This window comes from Carlito syrichta, unplaced genomic scaffold, assembly GCF_000164805.1.
Source record: "Carlito syrichta isolate Samal-C Ts95f unplaced genomic scaffold, Tarsius_syrichta-2.0.1 Scaffold65441, whole genome shotgun sequence".
NCBI classification, from domain to species: Eukaryota; Metazoa; Chordata; class Mammalia; order Primates; family Tarsiidae; genus Carlito; species Carlito syrichta.
The window spans coordinates 910,366-935,694 of record NW_007009537.1 but is presented as its reverse complement, the minus strand read 5'-3'; the positions used below and the strand labels follow the sequence as shown (position 1 = coordinate 935,694).

The 25,329-nt window shown below is 38.4% G+C and overlaps 1 protein-coding gene across 5 annotated transcripts in view; it reads right to left on the bottom strand.

The window, feature by feature from the left end:
• The window catches only part of MAPRE2 (microtubule associated protein RP/EB family member 2), a 163,202-nt gene that overhangs the window by 77,564 nt on the left and 60,309 nt on the right, over nt 1-25,329 (bottom strand). For 2 of the 5 annotated variants that reach the window (XM_021708947.1, XM_008051426.2), the window contains exon 1: nt 25,114-25,325. The exons of 2 other annotated variants lie outside the window; for them this stretch is intronic. In XM_021708947.1, coding sequence (XP_021564622.1) covers nt 25,114-25,235 — 122 coding nt within the window. In that variant the 5' untranslated portion in view covers nt 25,236-25,325. Of the gene's footprint in view, nt 1-25,113; nt 25,326-25,329 lie in introns of those variants that run through there. One more of the 5 variants, XM_008051435.2, reaches the window with a different exon arrangement.

Here is a 25,329-nt window from a genome sequence, read left to right as displayed (position 1 = left end):
ATTTACCGACAAGGAAAAAATTAACTCAGAAACATAAAAGGAATCTTCAAGGTGTGGATCCCTGGCAGGGCTCTTGGGAATGGAAAAGTCCTGCTCTGGCTAAGCCCTCGAGCTTCTTTTTCTCTTTCTTTCTTCTACAAATTTGCCACAATATTATTAAATTTCATATATTTTTATGCAGTACTATTTACGTCTCTCCATAGATTCAAACATTTTTCAGGCTCTGAGGTTCCTAATTTATAATGCAATTTAGAGTCTTACTTTTGACCGTAAGCTTACGTGTGGTATTTAAAAGTTCCCAGGTCAATAACAGTGTACATCACAGTAATACTTTGGCTTTATATGTTACAAGAACTTACAAATGTCAGTGTTTTGGAGTTTGGCCATTTTAGTATTATATAATGATAAAGGATTTGTTTTAACATTTAAACCCAGATGAAACTTGGCAATTTTACTTATTTTGTGGTATATGTGTATATGTATTATGTGTACATATTATATATAAGCGTTAACTTTTATTTTGGAAATTTTTAAATGCATGCAAAAAGAGAGAGAACAGAATAACCAATCAGTTGAGTTCACTCCTTGGCTTCAACAATTATCAATACTTGACCAGTCTTGTTTCATTTATGCTACCATCAATTACCCTTCTGTCAACCCACCCAGCCTTCCAAGTCAGATTATTTTGGAGTAAGTACCAAGCTTCACATCATTTCACCTATAAATGTTTCAGTGTGCCTCGGAAAAACATAAAAAAATTACCAAACCATAATATTATCACACCTAAAAATGAAAATAATGACAATATCAAATATGCATTTCAGTGTCTTATAATTTTGCTTCAGCTTGTTTGAATCTGGATTCAGAGTTCATACATTGTGATTCTCTGGTACATTCTTTAAATGTCTTTACAGGTGTCTTCTGTGTTTCTAATCTTTCCTTGTAATTTTTATTTTTATTGTCATTGAAGGAAATTGACAGTCTGGTAGAGTTTCCATAATCTGAATTTTCTCACTGTATTCCACTCGTGTGGTTTAACATGTTCTTCTGTCCTTTGCATTCCTATAAACTGGTAACCACCTCTAGAGACTTGATCTGATTCAAGTCCTAATGGGGGCGTCTTGTGCAAGACTACATCATGCTGTTTTTAAACTTCCCTCTGGAGGCACATTATGTCTGACTGATTCCTTCTGTGATATTGTTAGCCACTGATATTTTCCCAGATCCAATAATTCATTAGAAACTTAAAAGTGTTATTCTATTATTCATTCTTGATTTATTAGCTGGAATAATTCTACAAAGAGAAATTTCCCTCTGAGGTACCCGGAGATATAGATCATATAGGCAAGGCAGGAGAAATGGCTGACCCCCTTTTATTTACCAGTTTTCAAAACAAGGAATAGTTTTCTGATATCCTCCAAGCAAGGCCAAATGACACTTGTTTTTATTCTTTGAAGTATAATTATGAACTCAAGGACTTAAACATATGTGATATGTTTCAATTCACTGTAGTTATACCATTACTGATATAAGCATGACTCTAGGTTCTTTTCATAAGGTCCTAGTAGTTTTGATAAGCTCCTTGTTTTCTGGTAAAACAAAATGTCCCAGACTCAGCTTGTAAATTTATTGTCTCTGACCTAAATATAGTCACTTTTCCAAAAGCTCCTGATTCCTTCTCATGGCAAATGGCATTTAGAGATCTAGAAGTAATAATTTTAAGAATGACTATATATGAGAGCAAAATCTATATCATTTATAGGTTTTATTTAAAAATCTATGTATTTATGAAACAGTTGTACTTGGAGTTCTCATTTACTGTCATTAAAGCAATAAAAATCTTTCTACTTCAAAGTGCAATAGGAAGATTTTATTTATAAATAAATATAAAAATAAGTAAATAAATACATTTTCATCTACTCATCCCCAGAAGCACCCTTATCTCTAAATTATCTTCTCCTGGAGAACTGAAAAAGATTTCACAGCATTGGAATCTCAGATAATATGACCACAATTACTGCTTTCTATGTCATTATTACATTTAAAAATTTTTGATTAGTAATTTCCACTGTTTTCTTTAGCCTATCATTTATTAAACAAAATAATTTGCTTTGAAACATTTTTTTATCACCTACATAAATTATACAAAATCTTAATAAGGATAAATAATTCAACATTTAAAAGATTTCAGACTGTTTGATGTATTTTCATATACCAGTATAACTTCTGGCAGCTGATGTGCTTTTCCAGTGGTTTCTTCTTCTGACAGTAATGGAAAGCTTTTGCACTATCAGCCAATGTATTGATGGTGGACACACTGTGGAGGCCCGGAGTTATGCTAGAAGGCACCAAACCAAACTGAGACACAATTTTTGCCGCAGTTGATTTAAAAACAAAACTAAACACAAAGCTGGAAGACACAAACAGATGTGTGTTTTAGAAAAAATCCACATACAAGTGAGTTTAAAAAAAAAAAGTTCTGTGGTTACATTAGAAAAAAAGAAATATACAACAAAAGGACACGTAGAAAAATTATAACAACTTTTTAAAAATCCTTAAGAATAAGGAAGTGAGTCATTTGTGGCAGTTTGTCAATGAATCACACTTTCCTGCAGGTCTTTGTTGATAACATTCACCTAAGGACAACAATCTTCCTTTCATAATCTAAACAGACATTCAGCACATTAAGTCAAGTGAAGGTACTATCTGCCTTTAAGAAGCTCATTAAGATGACCAGGTGAACAATGAAAATAGGTCTGTGCTTTGGAAAAACTCTGGATAATTAGTTACTGGACTCACCACTCAAAGATCCACCACATTCCCTTCTCTAGCCAACACAGCAGCAGTCCCGGAAAGCTGCAGCAGGAGCAACCATGCATTCAGGGACTTGTGGGAAAACAAGGTTAGAGGACAGACCAAGAGTAAGGGTGAACCAGTGAAGGTGAGAAATTTTTTTCTTACATTTCCTTAAATAAATAGTCTTAAATATCCACTTCAAACGAATAACAATGGAATCAGTAGAGTTAATTTCCATTTACCATCAACGCTGACTGTAATATTCTTATAATCTATCTTCCTTTTCCAAATTTCAGCAAAATATTTGTGAATTCATTTCCCTCTGTGGCTGACATTGGCTTCCTTTGTTCAAACATGCCAGCTCTTCTGATCTGAGGCTTGAGCACTCTGGGTCTGGACTCACTTTCCCCAGAAGAGGACCTGTCCTTCTGAATTCCAGCAAGTCAGGTGGTGATCAAAGTGGAAAAAGAATTCTGTTCCTGTGCTGCATCCACCCTTTTCTCTTCCCAGTTCCTTCAGCTCCCTCTTTTTCTACAGATGCACTTTCAGTATAGTAACACCTAAATAATCCAAATGGCTAAAAAGTTCACAGAAGAATATATTTTTCCAAATGTTAAACTGAGATGAGAGAGTATTAAATACTCCCTAGGCTTTCCATGAACACATTCTAAAATCCTAAGGTTGTCATGATTTCTGGGGTCTCAATCTATATAATATAAAGGTAAAAGTACCTGTGCCTGCCTAGTCTGTAGAAATGCTGTATGGAAAACAAAGGAATTGTTATATCATTTTAGAGTTACAGTGATTCTGTTGATCCTTGAAAGAATCTTGTGAGGAAAGCAGGATAGGAATTATACTCTTCCCTTACAAATGTGGACACACACTTCAATCTAGGATTCCTAGTACTTGGGAATATTAGCAAATACGTGAAAAACCTATGGTAGGAATTATACAATTCAAAATACTAATTTTTTAATTCACTGAGTAATTTCCAAAGACTCAGCTAAGAAAAAGTAAATGCCTATGAGAGGTAAGGTCATACTGAATACTACAGAGGAAGGAGCAACGCACTATTCAGGGCCTACACTAATGTGTGGATCTTCAGCATATCTTCCATATGAAAACAACCATTTATTCTTAGAAGACCTGCCACATGGTCTCTGGGACAAGCAATTCTCTCTGTGCCATCCTTGCAAAAGAAGTCAAAGCACTGTCCTCCACTTTGTGGCTCTCAAGCAGAACCTTAACCAGATCACTATGTGCTTACCACCTGGTCAGTGCAACCGCACAGATAGTAAGTGATATGGGAGGCTCTGACATTCTTTTCTGTGGTGAAGTCAAGAACCCAGGAGCAACAAACCACACCCTACTCTGCACCAGCATTACAGTGCCCAGATCACCAGATTTTAATATTGTATTTAAATTTTATTTTAAGATAAACTTGCATTCATTGCTCCTACTTGAAAATAAGCTAATAATCAAAATATATATTCTGTTTCTGTGAATATTGGAATGTCTTTCTGGGAAGGTGTCAGTATTTGATTTTTTAACAGTTTTCTGTTTGTTTGTTTTCAAATAAGAGAAAGACAGACAAACAAACAAACCAACCCTCAAATCTCTTCAGACCTCCAGCAGGCAAAGGCAAAGTCAGATTCTGGCTTGCCCTTGGATAGTAACCACTGATACATATGACTTCAGAAAAAGGACAGCTTCAGGCTAAGGGACAATGTGTGGATTTTGTTCAGTTTCATCTTTTGTTCAGTGTTTGATGTTGATGTTGTGTGGAGAGGTACAGTAAGGTTATGATTTGCAGCAGTGACTGAGGCAGACAAATTAGACATTGCCTTTCTGCTTACTAAAACAAATGGAACTTCATGTGAGTCAATGAGACTTGAGTTAGCCTACTGAGCAAAGCCTGGATAAAGACTTGGCAAGCCCCAAACCGTGGAAACTGAAATATGAATTCTACCACCTTACCAGTCCTGGGCTCAAAACCCAGTTATGAAATATTCTACTATTTTGTCCAAGAATAAATCTGGCAAGGTTTGTGAGTTATTCCAGAGGAGGAGTGTCTCTTCAAACTTAGACATATTTGTAAAATATCATAGCTAACATTATGTGTTCACTGAAATCATTTCTTATGTAATTCATTTTGTCTTTGCCCCACCCCACCCCACCCCTCACAAATAGACTATCACAGTCATCCTTCAGAGGCGGGATTGCCTTTCCTCATTTTTGCTCTTCACACTTCTACTAATCTCTCCTTTTGGAGGATAAAAACCATGGTTTGGTTTGGTTTTTCCCAGCAGGGCTCAGAATATGCTAGGTGTCCCAGAATCCTAGCTCTGGTCCTGTTTTGGGTGTGTGACTAAAGGGAAAAAGATTTGAGGGGGAACCTACTTTGATTTCTTCTTTTTAACTACTGAAGTCTGAGTCTACCAAGCTTCCTGAGTTTAGACATGACCATCTGCAGAAGGACAGCCTTCTGCAGTGGATGACTACTGTCTGCTGCTCTGCAAGGGGGCCCTATTTGGCTTGAATTTACCCCAAACCCACTGAGAATGAACCTTTAAAAAGCCATTTGGACTTGTTACTTTCTTTATGTCAGTCCCTAAAGGAGTTCACATTCAATTGGAAACTTCATGTTCAATATAAAATTCTGAAAATACAACCCAGTCCATGCTGATATACTCTGTTCACATATTTTGCACCGATAACCATACCCACATTTGAGACTGTCTTTCTTTTCTCTCATAATAATCCCTATTTTCAGCATGTTCCCTCTCACTGGGAGAATTAATTCACTACTAACAGTTTAGGACAAACACATGCAGTGCACTCTTCCCAGCTGCACAGAAATGAAACAACAGACTGGAAAAAAAGAAAACAAGGAAAAATACTTTTCTTTCACCTGAGAAACTTATTTCTTTGAGTTTAGGCTCATAATGATTTCTGAAGTTCTTATAACCCAAAGGGGTTCTTAAGTAATGATTAGAAATATTAATGCTTCCCTGGAAGCTGTGTCCTGCTGACCTGGTGAGAGTTCCTTTCAAAGTGTTTCCACACATGACAAAAGGGTAGAGGGGCCTGTGGCCCACAAGAACACCCTTCTTTACCCATCATTGGATTTACACTTGGTCCAAGTCAAGGCCACACTGTCAAGTCTCATCTCACAGAGTGTTCTTTGGTTAAAGGCTTTGGGATTGTCAAAGTTAGCCTGTTCCTACAGCTAGGTAAGCTGAGGCACGCTATTTCAAATGCACTTGTAAACATGGCTTTTTCTTAGAAAGAATTTCTTTGTGTTCTTCTAACAGAAATAAACATTATGCAAACACTTCTAAGTATCCACAAATATTAAGAGTTTAAAAAGAGATTTCTCAATTGTTGATTTAACGTATATTTTCTTCTCTTTTAGGTGATACCTTTCTAAAATAACTAGCAAATTTTTGAAGGAAAAAAATACATTATTACCCACAGATTAAATGTTGACCAAAGGAAGAAACCCCAGAAATTACCCAGAAAGACCAGTTCTGCATTAGAATATTCACTATCCACCTAAGGAAAATGAAGAGATTCAGTCCCTCCACAGACATTCACTCGAAAGTGTGTTTTTCTCTGAAAAGTCTTGTAGTAACAGATTCTGCCTGTGTGCCTCCTTCCCAGGTCCCTCCTCACAAAAGGCTGATGTTAAATCTCCCATGGCCACCCCTAATAATGAACTGGGTTTCCATAGGGAGGAACGGCGTAAATGTGTCCCCTGAACCAGAAACCTCTCAGCTTTTCATCTGCACGTAATTCATTCTCTAGACTCAATACCTCAAGGGTTAGGATTTAAACATTTCACCAAGGAAAGAATATCACCAGATCATTCTCAATTCATCACTTTCTCTTTATTTGTGACCTGAAATGTGGGGCAGGGAGAAGGTATTTATTTAAGGAGGGAGATCAAGGCAGAGCGAAGAGGGAGTCAAAGAGGGTATCTCTGAAAGACAAACCTTGACAAGATGAACTCTCCCTGGAGAGAGATTACAGAAACTATTGAGTTTCATTTAAAATCAGGCATTAAAGTTTATATTTCACTTGTGGACTAATAGCTGTATGCACAGACTCTAGGGCTGGGATGGGAATTTTAAGAGGTCATTTATCGTCTCCAGGTAGTAATACACATAAGCTGCTGTGGGCATCTGTTTCACTTTTACAGGGCCCTGGGATTCTGTGATGGGATTAGACAGACAAAGCAAGACCAACTCTTCCAGATAGACCCTCCCAGGGTGGGGCCTCTCTGAGTGGAAGAGGTCTGAGCAGCACAGAACTGACTTCCCACAAGGATGATGGAGAAACATCAGGACATCGCCCACAGTGACAAAATACATATATTTTACTGAAATAAATAAAAATAATAAAAATGAAACATACTATATTTTCCCTCAAAATTTGGCATTCACAGTTTAAAACTAGAGAAAAAACCAACGTAATGGACTTAAGCACTAAGCTGCTTAGAGAAACATTAGATAAATGTGAGTTTTATCACAGGGCTGAGGTGCCTGCTCTTCACTTCAAGTTTTTTGAGGCTGTCTACCATTCCAGCATTAATGTGCTCTTTGTTATCAGTCATTACTTAATGATAATGCTTTTAATGTGGGCACAAAGTTCCATTTAGTCTGACAATCAGAACTCCTAACACCAGCTAATAACTGCCACCTCCCAGAGAGAGTGAACAGAAAAGTAATACTCCTATTCTGGGTGCCTGTTCCTTTTAAACAGAGAGATCGGACTCTTTCTTTGCCATATCCTCAAGTATCCTAAGACTATTTCGGAAAAACTGAATATGACTAAAATGTCCAGATTTCTTTAACCACCTGCAAAAGGAGATTCTGTAAATTACCTTGAAAATTGGCCCCCATTTTTAACAGCCTCATCAGTATCTGCATTAACCCTATCAAGTACCATTCAAAAGGCAGCTCCTTGAACATAGTTCTTAGTCTGGCTACTCATCAGATGATAACTAAAGGAAAAAAGACTGAAACTTTCAAAGCCGCACACAGGTGGATTTGTATTTTGTTTTGCTTTTTAAACTCAGAACTCACAAGTTAATAGCTATGGCCCTGAAATGACTTGGAAACTTGGCTCTTATCCCTGGAATGAAGAAATTTTGGAATCCTAAAAAAAGTTCTTTGTGGCATTCATAATGTCCATTTATATGAATGAAACTTAACGTGCATAACGAGAGAGCAAAAGGCTAAGGTCGCACGCCTACATGTGCGCACGTGCGCGTGTGCACACACAGGGGCATACGTTTCTTCATATGGTCAGAAATGCAGCTGAATGTATTTGCCTAAATGTCCATCTGTTTCTAGCAGTGGGTGGCTTCGTCCATGCTCTGAAAATAATTTCAATGACCCAGAGCTCGTTCCCATGCCACAGGGCTTGGCTGGTCTCCTCAGGGCACCAACTTTTGCTCAGCACCCCGCCCTCTCCACTTGGCTCCCAGCACATCCACTCCTCCTAGACCATATGCCTCCTGTTTACTTTCCCAACCCTGCTTGGCCTCGTTCCCTCCTACCCTGACCTTCACTCTCTCCCATGATCCCAAGTCAATTCTAGTCATCCCAAGTTGCCCCCACCCAGCATGGCCCCAGGATAACCTTTCAGGACATGGGTGCCGCTGACACCAGAGTGGGTGGTCATGCTCAATTGTTAATCCGCTGTGGGAAATTAGGTGCTTATGATATAGTAGAAGAGTGTGTGGCCATCAAATGAACATATTGCCAATAGCCAAGTCCTGTGGGGGGACACACTTAGGAGGGAGTGCCCCCACCTCCTAGTTCTGAGCCCTCTTGTGTTCTTGGTGGTGCTGGTTCCTGTTCAAGTACTCGGCATCTGCCTTCTCTAAACCTTCTCAGAAAAAGAAATAAATGATGGATGACAGCTTCAGGTTCATCCTCAAGGATAACTGGGGCTCAAGGCCTCATGCAAAGGAAGAGAAGCTCGTTCCAGCACTTGGAGGGCCTGGTTGCATCTCATGCTTCAGGTTTGGCTCAAGTGTCAACTTCTCAGTAAGGCTCAAATGTCAGCTCCCCAGCGAGCCCTCCCTGCCCACTTCTGTGGTCACCTTCAGCTCCTTGCACACCACAATACTCTTGCCTTGGTGATGATAATGCCACCTGTAATGGTCTTTTTGTTTACTGTCTGCTCACCCCTCTTGCCTCCAGGATGTAAGCTCTGTGAAGGTAGTACTTGGTAGAACAGATTTTGTTTACAGCTGTATCTCCTGTGTCCGGAGCTGTACCCGGAACACAGTGGGTGTACAAAAAATAAATGCTGAACAAATACATGTGTGGAAGAGTGTTGTGGGAAGGGAAAAGTCACAAGGTGCCCAAGATCATTGCCCGTAGGCAACTTTTAATACAGGTCCCTAGTGCTATGTGAGATGGCTAGGAGGGAATAGATTAGGGTGGAGTGAATTAAAGGATCGTGTGTCTTTAAAAAAAATGAGTAGAGAAATGTGCTACTCTTCCTGTCTAGAACACAGATATGAAAGGCTGCCCAGCTGTATTGTAGCATCATGAGCTCTCTGATCCAGGAGTTGGGGTACCAGCTTCTAGTTTCAGAACTACCACCAACCTGTTAGGTAAATGTGGGTACATGTACCTCAACCCTTTGGGATCTCCTTTTCTTTACTGGTAAAGCAGAGGGACAGGTTTAGATGGTATATTATCAAAACTAGCACTTATTGAAAACTTTCCATGTACTTAGTATATAAATAAAACTGGCATTTTCTCATTTAATCTTTACAACAATGCCATGTGACAGCTGCTGCTTTTATGCCATTGTTTGGGAAAAGATACATATTTCAGAGAGATTTAGTGACTTGTCTAGTCACAATTATTAAGTGGCAGAGAAGGGGACTTTCAATTAAGTCCCTCTCTGCTGTTTCTTATGTCATGAGAGTAAGCAGGAAGAAATAAGAACTCCAAATGAGGACACAATTGTGATCTTTAATGAAACCACTTTTTCTTTTTTAATTCTACCAAGGCCTCATTTTACATTTCCACTTTAAACAAGCTGATTTTTAAACTGAAGTTCCCCCCTCTGACAAGCCTGAAATGCAGAGATGTGGATGGCTAGTTTATTGCCAGGAACGATTTTTGCTGGGCAAACCTGCCAGTTATAACATATAAGCCATGCTAATATTTTAGGAATCACCACATTCTACATTTCTAGTTACTATACATTTTGGGTGTAAGTCTCTCAATTTACTTTTTGTGAAAAATTAGTAAAAAATGGACAGATATCATGTACATAACTTTTTTCAAAGCTAATAAAAGATTTCAGATTTGTATCTTGACTATGTGTGTAGAGAAATCTACTTCTTAAAAAAACTCTCTTCATATCTTACTCTTAGAGTCTGGTGCCTATCCAAAGATCTATATTTACATTATGGTAAAATTCATTTTTAAACTCATGAGAACATCTTGAAATCAAAATGGAAAATAAAGTACCAATAAAATTAAGCCTATTAACACTATGAGGAAAGTACAGGCCAGTGTTTAAAAAAAATTTTCAGTGAATCTGACTCCAAAATGAGTACTACACATCCATATCCCCCCAGTCCTATTCGTGCCCATCTTCTCTTAATTCTTTTCATAGTAGACTCTGATACAATCAAAATGGAAAATGTCAAATTGGAAAACAGCAAACATTAAACTTAACTCTTACCTTGAGTTGGTAAGGTACTGATCAGCTTCTACACCAAGCCCACTCCCCAATCCCCAGAGAACATCTTGCGAATTACACACAAGATGGGATCTCTCCTGCACTTTATGAGGAACAGCAAATGGAAATTTCAGCCGTTGCTACAGCTGAGCTAAGAATCAGCAAAGCTCGGCCAAGTTGGGGGAACGGTGGGGAAATACTATCAAAACTAGGGGCATTATTTCATTACCAGCTCCTCATGGTATCATCCCCATAGCTTCCTTTCCCAAATGAAATGATTCCCTCATTTCAGCCAAAGAACTTATCTCCCGATACAGGAATTCTCCAACATAAAAATTTTCTTGAGTTCCATTCTGAAAGCAGGTTTGTAATTCCAATTTGCTTGAAATCCAACAAAATTAGTCTAGGTACCCAACTAACACAATTGGCTATACAGTACTGTATGCATTTAACAGGTTATACTGACACCTGGTGAAGAGAATACATAAAACACAGGTGTGCAACTTTAAAGCTTGTAATGTGAAGGGTTGTATGTAGGGGAATTACTGTATCTTCCTACAATTCCATCCCCCAGGATCATAGCTCACCCTTCTTTTCCTTCCCTAGCTTCCTGGGACTCTTCTTTGGGCAACCACGTACCATTCTTGTATACAGAATGGAAGAAGAAGTTTTTTTCCAAATCAATAAACATCTCCATTTATTTGTTGAAATGAAGAATGAACAGGCAGGATTTTGCATCAGAAAAACCTAACAGATCCTGGGAGAAATAGGTTTATGTCCACGCACACACTCACCTTGCAGTACCTCTCTGCTCTCCTCTCTACTTCCTCGTCACAGGTCAAATGTTACAAAATTTCTAGCATCAGTGTAGTATCACTAAAGTTCTCAAAGAGAAGTACAGAAACTGAACACTAGAGTAAAAAGTAGACTAAAAATTGGGCCACGTACAAACTAAATCAGGTACAGAGAAATCAGAGGGGCGGATACTTGGGTTTGGGAAAAGGAGTGGGAATATAAAGCTTCTTGAATTGAAGCCTCCATTTTACATTTGTAGTTGTATGGTATGAGGGCTTACAGGAGCAACAGAAAAATTTAATACAGTATACCACAGTAGTTTAATAAGTTTGAGAGAGGGTGGTCGCTACTGAATTTAGAATGTCTTGTTAAATTTGGATATTTAAAGACAGAATAATAGCAATTGATTAATAAGCATTCAAAGATAATTAAGAGGAGGGAAATTACTTATGATGAGACCAAATAAACTATCTGACTAATAACCAGATATGTTATAACAGGCAAAAAAATGTCTAAAGAATCAGAAGGGCGAGTGCATGGAGTTCGTTCTAGAGTGGATACATGTGTTGTAAGTTACACAGTATTTGAGGCAATTTGAACAGCTGAAATCAATAAATTTGGTAAATGCCTTCCCTCCTATCCCATACCTAGGTACCTCTGTACCTAGTTTTTAGGTTCCTAGAATTAATTTGACTAAAGACTTTAAAAACATGGGAAAAAAAAAAAAAGGTTTGATTTCAGAATTGAGAAATAATCGTAACTGTTTTTTGTCTTTCCAAACATAAACCAAAGACTTCACATCACGTTGGTTGATTCAATATCTCAAAGATCTATTTACTTTACATTATTTCAGCTTCAGGTGCTGTTATAATTAATATAATAATAAGCATAATAAACATCTAATATCAAATATATTGACTCATATAATTACATGTGTGTATATATACTGCAAAGGATTTCTTATTTAAAATTAAGGTTAAAATATCTTCTAACAGTCTGATGAAGCAAAGAAACAACAAATTCAAGGTAGGATGCTAGTAAAAATAAAACTACTATTTTAAAAAAGATGTCAAATGCTATTTTTTAATTCAAAAAATAGATTTTTCATATTAAGAAATCTATACACTTTGACTATAGAAAATTAGAAAAATGTCCATTCATTTTAAAAAAAAAAAGTTAAAATATCCATTATTCTATCACTCATTTATAACACTCATATTTGTATCTTCCTAGACTTCTTTTATGTGCATTTTTTTAATGTGCATTTGTGGGGTGTGTGTGTATGTTTCATATATATAGTTATTTACAAAAATGAGTTTATATATATACATATACACAAGCACATGGAGTATGAATAGTGTCACCCCAAAGTTCATGTTCACCTGGAACCTCAGAATGCAACCTTATTTGGAAATAGGGTCTTTGCAGATGTGATTAGTTTAGATGATGTCATACTGGATTAAGGTGGGCCCTAAATCTAATGACTGGAGTCATTAAAAGAAGGCCATGCAAAAACACAGATGAAGGAGGAGGCCATAATAGATGAAGGCCAAAACACAGATGAAGGAGGAGGTGATAATAGAAGGCAGAGACTGGAGTGATAGAAGCTGTGAGCCAAGGGACACATGTGAGCCAACAGAAGCAGCAAGAGTCAGGAAAGCTGTCCCCAAAGCCCCCAGGGGAAGCATGACCCACTAACAGCTTGGTTTATGCACTTCCAGCCTCCACAACTGAAAGAGGACAAATTTTAAGTCACTCAGTTTGTGTTTTTGTTTTGTCACGGAAGCCTCAGGAAATTAAGACAACACACATACACTTTTGTAATAATCAGCTTGTTTCTGTTAACATTTGTGAACACCTTTCATATCTTCTTCACATGCAATATTTGCACTACATAGTACAATATTCCAGATTCTAGAATTTTACTTTAACTTGTTTAATTCCAGGAACTTCTATTTTGATAGTTTCCCTTCTTCTTTGGTTAATTATTATTTCAAAACAACATAACTGATGGTCATTTCAGTGCTAACAATGACCAAATAAATCATGCTGGCTTACATTAAGGAAAAAAAAGTGGATATTTTCTCAGTATATAGTTCTTCAGGTGATCGGTGGGAAGGTGAGGGGCTTAGCTGTTGGCTAGTTAAAGCCCTAAAAGTCAGATAGACATCATTGGTCGGGGCATCCTTGTTAACAGGATAGGAAACAAGTGATCATCTTATTTAAAAAAAAAAAAAAAGTTACATCCTTGGCCATAGTAAACTAAGGGAATCACAGAACGTCCTGTCTAATAGTATTTGGCTTCCTTCCACGGGACATCCTCAATTAAAGCAAAAAAAATTCTTTTTTTTTCAACTGAAGCTTGAGTGGCTGTGGCCTGCTGAGTCCCAACCAGAACACAGAAAATAATCCTCTATAACCTAGATAGCAAGAGGTTGCAGCTATCACGGAAGCAGGAACTCACATGAAATCTGGCCCAAAGCTTTTGGCAATAAAATGAATTAAATGATAAAGAAAATAAGCAGCACCCACAAAATCTACTAGTAGGTTTAGAGCATTTATGAAATCATAAGTGAACTTATATTTTATATGTTTGGATTTTGAGACCTATGTGGTTAAGAAGCTGGCTTTTAGCGGGAAAGATTTCCAGACAGATTCTGGAAGCCAAGTATCCCCATCTTCTCAAAAATTACCAGGTCCCTCCATCTGTCCTTCCAGGTAAACCTATGATCTTACAAAGCTTTCATTTCCTGGTCTCTAAATTTCACTTGAGACAATTTGTCCTTATGGGCTTAGAGAAGCCAGGAACCAAACTGGCGACAACAACAAAACTGCCAAGTTAGATAAGACGGAATGAGTGAGGTTGAGTAATCTTCACTTTTGCATTGAAAAGAGGGGGACATCCAATGCTCTGACCATCCTTGGAAAAATTTTGAAAGTTGCTTGTTACATTTAAAGAAGAAAACACTTCTATACACATTTTCCTCTTCAGTTTAATTGTGGAATATTTAATCTTACATTAAGAGAATACATGATACAAAGAAAAGACAATCTATATAATTACAGATTCTTTTCCACAGAATTAAAACAGCATCTCATATCTATCAAGACCCCAAAGAAAACCTGACTCCTAAATGCAACACTTTCATATGAAACTTTTAAAGTGAATTCAGTATTTTTTTTTCTGAGTGAAAATAATTATTACTATATTACTATTTTGTAGTCTATTTTAATAGAGTCACTTAATATGTACTTACTGAGAGATGGCCCTAACTACTAGAAAAGAAATTACAGACAAACACCAGATGGAAGCAACTACCCTTTTTCTTCAGGTTAAGAATACAAGACCCACACGTACTAACACCTAATTCAAGACTACTTATAGTATTCAGAGTATGATTTTACAATTCTTCTATAACAATAAGATAACCTAACTTTTTTAAATGGGAAAGAGATTTGAACAAACACTTCACTAAAAAAGATACACAAATGGCCAACAAGCACATGAAAAGATACCAAATCATCATTAGTTATCAGGAAAACAGAAATTAAAATCTTAATGAAATATCTTTATATATCCATAAGAATGGCCAAAATTTAACAGACTGACAATGCCAAGTGTTGCCAAGGATATGAAACAACCAGAACTCTCCTGTTCCACTGCTAGGAATGTAAAATAGCACAACCATTTTGGACAATTATTTGACATTTCTTAAAAAAGTTAAACACCAGCCATATGACCTAATCATTCCACTCTAAGGTATTTACCCTAGAGAAAGGAAAACATGTCCCCATAAAGACTTATACATGAATACTCATAGAAGCTTTATTTATAATTGCAAAAAAACTAGAAATAGTCCAAATGTTCATCAGCTGGTGAATGAATAAACAAAATATGGTATAGCCACATGGTGGAATACTACTCAGCAATGAAGAGTAATGAAGGGCTGACACACCCATATAGATGAAGCTCAGAAACAATGTGCTGAGTCAAAGGAGTCAGGCACTGCAGAGCACATTCTGTACGACTCCGTTTATATAAAATGTAATCTAATCTGCGGTGACAGAAAGCAGATGACTGGTTCCTGGAGCTGTGGGCAAGGGAGATGGGAACTGCAAAGGGTAAAGGAATCCTTTGGGGGTTGATGGAAATGTTCTGCATCTTGGCAACGGTGATGGTTTCAGGGTGTATACACACTGCCAAAACTCACTAAATTATATGCTTTAAATGGACTGTACATAAATTAATTATTAATAAAGCTGATGAGGGGGAAAATGGCTGCAGTATATAATTTGTTTGAATTTTTTCCAGATTCAGTTTGGATTTTTAATGAACATCAGCTATATGCCAGGTACTGTACCAGGTACTTAGGACACAATAATCAAAGATTATTATAAAGACAGAGTAAAAGAGTAGATTTCAACTGCAAGCAATACTAGCTAACTTTCTTTAAGGCACTGACTTTGCACCAGGTACCGCCTGGCACACTGTACACTGTGTATCTCACTTAATGACATAAGAACCCTGTGAAGTTGGTACTGCTATTATTTCCATATGCACAGTGGAAAAATGAGGCTCAAGCAGCTAAAAAAAAATGTTGCTGTGGATCATACAATCTACGGAAGGGAAGAAACTGGAGATAAATGTCTCACACCAGAGCCAAGGGGGTTCTTTTGGTATACTACCCCTCACTGCATCTCCACATAACTCCCTGGCTAGGTACCCTGAGAAACCCAATGGGAGGAGGAAAGGAGGTATTGGATAGTCCAGGCCCTCTTTTCAGTCTAGACCAAGTGCTGAAATGGAGTTGAGGTAGCCGTGACACACAAGCTGGAAATAGGTGCACAATTATCCATGCTGACATCTCAGAGCCAGTGTCATGACAGTGCTATCTGCCTGTCAGAAATACTAGAGAGAGACATTTGGCTTCCCAAACATCAAACGTGCTTTTAAATTTATTGTGCATTCCAGGCCTCAGTAGGGATTTGGGAGAGCCTTGCTGGCTCCCTTTCCCTCCAGTCGCCAGACCCCTTCCAAGGCTGACATGATGCTCATCACTTTCTCCTATCTTGGAGATCGAGTGTTGGAGAGGCAGGTTTACTCTTTTACTCCACCCTTGAAAAGACAGAAAGATTTCAAGGAACTTTCCCTAGAGGTTGGCACATTCACCCCAAGAAACCCTCTCTCTCCTCCTCACTGCACGCGCCCCCCTACTCTCCAACCACTCACCAATGACCAGGTCACTTGTTTTCTCTTTTTCCAGCAGAGACATTGGCTGCTGACAAGGAGCAGGTCCCTATAGCCAGGAAAATGTATTCAGAGCTTTCCTCCTCTTTGTTTTTTGTAATTGGTCAGTCTCCCTGGGGGTTCTTTTGGTTTTCACCCAGACTCCTGGGTGAGGGGGCTGGAGCAGAAAGGCATGGTGAGTGGAGATGGCCTGTTTCCTGGCCGTCATCACTCGCTGGGTCACAAGAAGGCCAGATATTGCTCAATCACTGCCCTAAGGTGGGAGGTTAGGCTGAGTAAGGGGAGGACAGAGGACTGCAGTCAGTGTAAAAAAAAAAAAAAAAAGGCAATTAGCTGCAATCTCAAGGTTTTAGGCTCCCACACTGTACCTGACAAATAGCAGGTGCTCAATAAATGAGAAGAAAACAAAGATGCAAAGAGGATATTTAAAAATAATCCTCTGTGAGGATTATTTTGTAGTTAGTACAGGATTCACAGAGCATACTAAGCAGGCCAGACAAATCACAAAAAACAACCCAGACAGCTCCAGTGTACTCCAGAGAAAATGAAACAAAATCTGCACTATGGATTGCTATGTGTGAAACCTCAAAGGGCCAGGCGAGGTAGATGCTGTAAGAGCACATTTCATTTGTGACTTGTGCTGTTTTAATGCAAGAATGGCACTTGCGTTAGGCACATCTTTAATATCATCTGTGTGACGTCAGTAAGTCCATGAATATTTTGAGATGTTTTCCAACATATTTCACATGCATTTCAACATGAAAAACTAACAGTTAAAATTCAAGCTCATTTAATTTTTAAAATTCATGCTATTAAAGTTTTAAATGAAACATCACAGACTGACTAAGCAATGCATTTACTTGTTTTCATTAAAAAAAAAAAAGGTAACACAGCAACTAGTCTGCCCAGTTTCCACCATTATTAGTTTATAATCTTTCAATATCAAGTAAATAAGAATATATAATTTCATTTTCCTCACTTTTTACATAAGTTAGTATGCTGCACTATTTTTAAAACAAGGATGCTTTACTCTATAATACTGCATGATTTTTGGCGGGGGCTGGTAATTTTTTATGTGTTATCAGATATTGTAATTTCACCTACTGAGGTACAAAATATTTTTATATTACTATAAGTATTATTGAAGTGGTTCTGCAATGCAATTAAGTTATATGGAAACAGTTTAATACTATCAGGTCTTGCTTTTAAGCTAGTGGTACAAGAGCTATGGCATATGGAAAGGACTAGAAGGATTTTAATACTCCACAATTTTTAACTTAATGATGGCCAATACAAATATAAAAACCGGAAGATCAAGAGATAAGTCTCTCACTTTGCCTTAAGTGACTTTTTGTAAGAGAGAAGTGATCTTTCCACCACAAAATTCACTCAACAATACTCAAACTTGTGCCTCAAGGATAATTTCACGAAAACATATATAGAGGTCATGGTAGGGTACACACCAACTCAAACACGGTTTTTACTTACACACAATATTTCTGAAAGCTTTGAAAATTACAGGAGTGATCATCTTGCCCTTACTAAATATCAGCACAATAATCACAAAATTATTTTTAATCAGACAACTATTAATACCAAGACAACTTCAGAATCAATGGCAGCCACACTCCTGTGTACTCTCTGGGGCCAGGGATGGGAGTCTCTCCTCCTCTCAGAGCCCCCGCCCAGGTACTCTTGCCTGCTACCCTGGCCACGGGGAGGGGGGGCGCTCTTCTTCTAAAGAAGGGCTGTGCATCATATATCTTTACTCCAAGGGTCCAGCACGGAGGGAGGTTACCACAAAGAAGGTACCACAAAGAAGGAACTCAGTAAGTTTGCTGAAAGAAGAATTTTAGCTTAAGTTTTAATATAACAATGATGGTGTAAAACTCAAGGGTGGGAATTTAAAAAATTACATTATTAGCATCCTAAAAGCATGTTTTAGCATTCCAAATGATAAAATGAAAGTAGATGGGGATGAGGGAGAGGGAGAAGCCCAATTCATTTTCTCCTGCTTTTGCAAAGTTCAAATGAAAATCTTGTAGGGACTCACAGAGGGCTCTTAAATGATATTTATAATAAAAGTTGAACAGTGAACGTAAGAAAGCATCCCAGAGATGACAATGCCTCTGGCATTTTTGACAAATTACCCCCAAGGCTTTGTCAGGGTAGGCTGACACTAAATAAAGAACAAAGAATTAATGTCTTTAAAGCAAAACAGAAACACACTTCTAGGAAAAGTGGAATGGGATCACAGAAATGTAAAGTGTGCCTTACATGAATAGCACTGTCATTTTAGGCTTATGCAACAACAAACACTGGCTATAAACTTCAGGATCCATTCTGTGCACAATTAAAATGTGTTTCCAGAAGGTCTGCTGTACAGAATTTTACAGATAGCCAAAACGCCTTTAGGAAGTAAAATGTGGAAAAAGATCACAAGTTAATAAACTTACACACACGCGCACGCACACATGTACTCTTCCAAATCAAATATCTTGCCCTATTCATTTTCTGTTCCAAGGTCATGGCTAAAATCAGATTCTTTTAGTACAGTAATTTTACCTGCCAGTAATGAGAGAGCCCTAGAAGTACAGAAAGACTAAGCTCTCATCATATTTTTGTAACTAGATAATCATTAAAGGACACCAACACTAACACCTGCCATCAATTTGATCATCCTATGTATCTATCACCAACTTCTGCCCCTTTGGAAAAAACAAAATAATGCTTTAAGAAAGTCTGTTCTGGTTCAAGTGAGTAAAATCCTAATTCACTCGGGGAGATTTGCCCAAGTGAATACTAGTTTTTTTTTTCTTTTTGTAACCTATTAAGAAATTTTTTCTTGGTGGCCTATAAAGCTCCATTCAATATATACCTCATTAATGATTTATTTTCATTATGATAAATGATCATTTTTGGGGATGCATTTTACAAAAATATGTTTAGGAGAAATTTCTTTGATTCATAATATAAAGCAAAAGTCATATAGCTTTTTTGCCTGTGTAAATTGTAGGTTTCCACTTTGAAATAATTATCTCAATCTAATAATAAAGACCAAGTGCTAGAAACACTGAGATACACAATCAGAATTTTTAAGTAAGCTGATTAAAAAAAGGTTAATATAATACCAATGGAATATGTGTGTGGAGTGTTCAAAGAAAAAGGGCTGTTGGAACAGTGATATTGGCTGAGTATGACACATCCAATTTAGTATTACAGGGCAGATAGCTAAAAGACAGCTTTAAGTCAGGAAGAATGAAATTATCCTAGTATATATAATCTAACATATTTCACCATCGAAAAAGACACTTCACAGGAGAGGAGCAAATCAATTTGGCCTTTAGAGTGAAATTGACTAAATTCGGAAGTAAACAAACACAAGATCCAAGGTGAACTCTCAGTCCATTCCAGAAGCCACCACCAAGGTGACTACCTTCTAACTGTAAGGGGAATTGGCCCCAGAATCAGGGACTATTCTGAGCAGTTTCATTAGTCACATCTGGATGATTTATGGCATTAAATGCAAGGGAGAATTCCTCACAGTGAAGTACCAGACACCTGGCTTCTGGGTTTGGGAGGATCAGAATAGTGGAAGCTCTCTACATTAGCCATCCCTTAATGTTAGGCAGCTAGCTATGGAGTTGGCATCTGCAAATATAAAAGCCACTGTCTTAGCTAAGAACCAGTATCATTACGGAGCAAAGCTGCATCCACAGCTTCTACTCAAAAAAAGACACCCTGAGCCAGAAAACATCTACCTACCTTGTCCTGATTCCTATACATGAGGGGTCTTCAGCTCTCTCATCACAAATTAAGTGTTCTCTAGTAATTCTGAACCCTGCAAGGTGGGGCACTGGTGGACCCCATTTTCCTTCCAACTCTCATTTAAAAACAGAAGATTCAGTGCAGGACACATCTCTGTTCTCATCATGCTGTTTTCTAGTTAATATGCTTTCACTGGCTTCCTATTTCCAATTTCCAACTACCCCGCTTGCCTCTCAATGCCCCACCTTATTTTCCACCATTGCCCAACATGCATCTGGCCAGGCCAATGACAATTCTGCCTGATTCTAAAGACCACACTCTTCACCAAAATATTTGGTTTCCCACAGCATCTTTTAAGCTTTCTACAGCAAACTGGCATTGAGAGAATCTCTTTTTTCCTTTGAGTGGCTGGGTTCAGGAAATGCAAACCACTTTTGCTATCACACTAAGCAAAATGTTGACAGCAATGTAAATCTTTTACTCAATGAGCCATTTACATAACTGACTTTTACTAGAACTCAAGGTCCTAGAAGGGGCATCTAGCACAGACCTTAGCCAGAGTACACTCTCAAATATTTGTCAAATTAATTCATTCTCCAAATCAAACGGAATATTGAGATCAGTCCCAATATGTCACCCTCTGTTAATCTAAGGAAGTTTTAATTGCAGCTTCAAGTGGTCTCTGCAAATACAGAAAAAATGCTGAAGAAAATCAGTCTTCTAAATTCCAGAGGACAATCTCAGACCACCTCTGCTAAGACACAGTAAACAGATACACAGCCAGCAACAGAGCAGGCTGAGCCTCTCCCCAAGAGCAGGAGCAGCTGAAAAACCAGTCCATTAACAGAAACCCCAAAGTTGGGCATGTAACCAAGCATCAAGTGACCTGATTTTTACAAACACCAAGAAAAATATTTAGGACAAAAATCACTATTTTTGAAAACCTTCCTTAACAGTGTTGAACTCAGATGACACCAACACAGGGCATAAGAGACACACATGAAGCTAGACTTTTGCTGTCTGTAGTTGCTGTTTTGGGGACTGTGATCTGAAATCTATATGCTGGTAAAAGTAAGCCATGTTACAAAAGCTTCTACTGAATGAAACACACTTTCACAACTCTATCTTTTATACATATATACACACACACACACGATATTTGTTTTCCTTAATTACAGTTCATTTTTAAAAAATTGGCAAAACTGGATGTTACGGCCTATGCTTTAGGCTTACATTTTAGTTTTGCTTTTCTTTATAATCCATTTCCTGGGGCCAAGTAAATGTTTTTTTAAGTATTCGGAAACATGTGCTACTGTAGTTGCATGTTCAAACACTCATGTGGAAATAGTCCCGGAGCCTTATACATTCATTCTCAAAAGCCTAGAGTATGCAAACAAAGATGCAGTGGGCAGAGGGCCAGTTAATAAATCTCATTTCCGACTAGCATCTGCATGAAACAGAGCTATAGGGAATATCCTCTCCAGGGAAATCCAGAGCACGACTCATCCGCTCTGTGAATTAAACAGTGTCACCTCAGATGGCCCACGCCACAATTATTTTTTAAGCAGTTCTTAAAATATATGGATTCCTAGCACTCATAAATGCAGGGAGGAAGCTGAGGCTGAGAAGGCGATCACATAACAGTGGACGTGAGCTGGGGAAACATGTCCCCATGGCCTCTCCTGGGCTATTTTTGTACTTGCTCTTTTCAATTGAAATTTCTAATCCAGGGGTAATTTTTCTAAAAGAAACTCACTTTTCTAAACAAAGTGCATACTAAGTGTTTCAATTATGAGTTACTATCCACTGTATTCCAGGCTATGAAAAATGGGCTCTATTTACATGAACAGATACTTGGGTTAGGATATCTGGGTCAAGAACCGTGTTTGACTTATTTATGAACAAGCGGATGCAAATGCTATAACAATAATGCCTCCTTCTCCGATGAATGAATGCTTGCCCAACAGCAGTGCCCAGGAGCACCAGAGGACTCACTCTAAGGCATCCTCTCTTCCCCTCACCTGCCTGCCAGCAAGGTGAGGAGTGTTCTTGTCCAAGAGCTGCTGAAAGAATCCCTTTTCAGTGATAACAGCATTCTTCTTTTATTTACACAGCTCTTTTTTTGTAGAAATTTCTTACATTAAATATTTGAATTTAGTCTCACAGTATCTCTATAAGAATAGAGCTAGCTATATTTATATGTAACAAGCAAAGGTAGAAAGTAAAGCCTAAAATAAAGAACTCACTGGGGGACTACCAAGAAATTGGAAAAACAAAACACCAGGAAGAGAATTCCCTCTGATCTTACCAGGGCACTGAGTTTACTCATTCCCTCCTCCCCCCTAGGGATTCCACAAAGAACTTCCAAATACATCTCATTGTTTAGGGTTACAACAAATCTACAGCCAAAGAAAAACTTTTATTTGGTTAAATCTCTACACCTGGCTTTCAAATTACCTTCCAAGTTTCCTCAGCAATTAAATGGCTATAATATTCCAGTCTTGGGCTGCCAAAATAATGATGGAACAACACTTCCTGGGTAGAAAAATGTGTCAAATTTTTCCTTTTCCTACGCCCATCCCAAAAGTAAGTGGTAGTTATAATATACTAGTCATTCACTTTGAAAGAAAAGCAGACCAAGGAAAACATCAAGTGTGTCTGCCTCTGTGTGCACCCTTTGTATAACACAATGTAAATGCAATTTTGAAGGGTTTCTTCTTCATTTAGCTGATGACATCTCTTACTATAGCATCTGGCAAATCCTATTACATCAAATTCAAATGCAATGGTGCTTTTGGTGACTTAAGAATTTGTTCAGTCAGATCTTTATTAAAATTCAGGTTTTTTGTTTTTTTTTTACATAATTTCAGGTACCATTATAGAAACCCACAAAGCAAATTGGAAATAATTTAGGAAATGAAAATAATAGCTTACCTTGAATTAAAAAGGTCAATAAAATTTCATTTTAAAGCAATAATTTGTCACCAAAAGGTAATACCTAACCTTTCTGTCAAATGATTTTCCATTGCCATTTCAAGTTAGTTCACATGAGTAATAAAACCCAAATAGGCAAACTTCCTTTGGCTCACATGGCAAAAATCCAAACTCTGTCTTAAAAGCAACTGCTATCTACATAGCAGAAATGAAATCATTTAGAAAATGAGGGCTTTAAATTTATTACCTATAAGAACAGTTAAAATTAAGTGAGATTTAAAGGTAACGTAAGTTTTTAGTTTTTAAATCCTATTAGGCCTTGGGATGTTCAGAGGAGGAAGGTAGAGGAGTAAGAAGGGAAAGTGCCCAACCTACCCATCAGTCTCCAAAAGGAGAGTCCCAGAAGTTGTGGACCAATTCTCATTTACATTAAGAGAATAACAAGCACTTGCAATCTGTAAAAATGTCATGTTAACTCACTCATTCGAACCATAAGGCATGAGATTTTGGTGACCTCATGGGCACAGCCAAAATTAACTCTAAGTATTTATATAACTGCCAGAGATGACAGGGCAAAGGTTGCTTATAATTTTTTTGAGTCAACCAATGATACGGTTCTTTGGTCAAAGAGAAAGGAAGTGGAGTACTTCTGGGTACTATTTTATGATATGAAACATTTATACACAGAATATTCTACCCAGAATATCATCTGAATGTTTAGATGAAGGTACTAAAAAAAAAAAAGTTATTTCCTGTTGCTCACTAGCAGAGAGGATGCGTTTTAGAGGTATGTGTGCTCTGCCTCAAAGCAAATGCATTGTTAGCGGTTATCAAGGTAACATTTAAAAATAACCACCCCAGCACAAAAGGACTTCAGAGGAAATATGACCGAAGCTATCAGTCTCCCTTCAAGTCTGGCCTTGAGCTGCATAAGCCTCTTGCTGCATTCTCTGTTACATTGTTATCCTTATCAAACAATGCAAACAATTTTAATGAGCTTATCTAGTGGAACATATTGCCAGATATGTTAATGTAAAAACGATGCCAACCGTACAGGCCAACTCATTAATCAAAGGGCTCACAATACAATGACCAAGATCAGCCCCATCCTCAAATCAGATCTCAGCAAAATACCAGGAATTACCTTCCTAGTGTAAATAAGAAGGCAGGGCTCCCCCACCCATGCGGTGGCCATAAACTCCTAAGAAAAACGGATTAACAGCGCCCTGTTTTTTTTTTCCCCCAGGTCCTTTGCAGTCCAGTCGCTTTCTAATAAACCGAGGGTTCTGTGGAGAAAATTTTGGTGAATGTCTGACACCGTGACCTCTGCTGTCAATCCTTGCACCAATCAGCGAGCAGAATTCTTACAAAGCTCCATCAATCTGGCGGTTTAACATCACAGACTGCAGCTTAATCTAGAGGATTCCATCTTTCCTGCACACTCTCCAGGTTAGGCGCAAACGTTTGTCTCGCCATCCTCCCGTTTTCCGCCTGTAGGCACAGCGATCTACCTAATGGCTCCTTTACAATCTAAAAGGGAAGGGGGAAAGGAAGTGCCTCAGCCGGTCTCCCTTTGGTCAGAGGGGCAAGAACAGCATGCATTTTCATCAATGTGGAAGGAAAGAGATGGAGGGAGACCCCTCTCAGGCAGCAAACCTATTCACAAAATGCTTTCCATCTGCAATCGTGCAGCCTCAGTGCACACCCAACATGACACATGGAAACGGATACCGAATCCTCACTACCGCCTTCACAAATGCACGTCTGCGGCCGGGGTCGCAGGCAGGGGTCTCCATTATATGACGGGCCGGACTCCCGCGCGCCCCCACGCCGGTCCCCGGGGCCGGCCCCATTACCTGTAGGAACGCTCCCCGCGCACTGTGTGCTTCCGGAAAGGAATGATGGTCCCGTTATTATCCTGGATGATGTCGTTGTTGTTCTCGCCATTTGGGGACAGGGTTTGGGTCGGCCCAGGCATTGGCGCACTCCCGTGAGAGGGAACAAACCGCTGTGGGCTAGCTGGTGAGGAAGGTGGCTGCGTCGTCTTCCCGCTCGCTCGCCTGCTCCGCTCA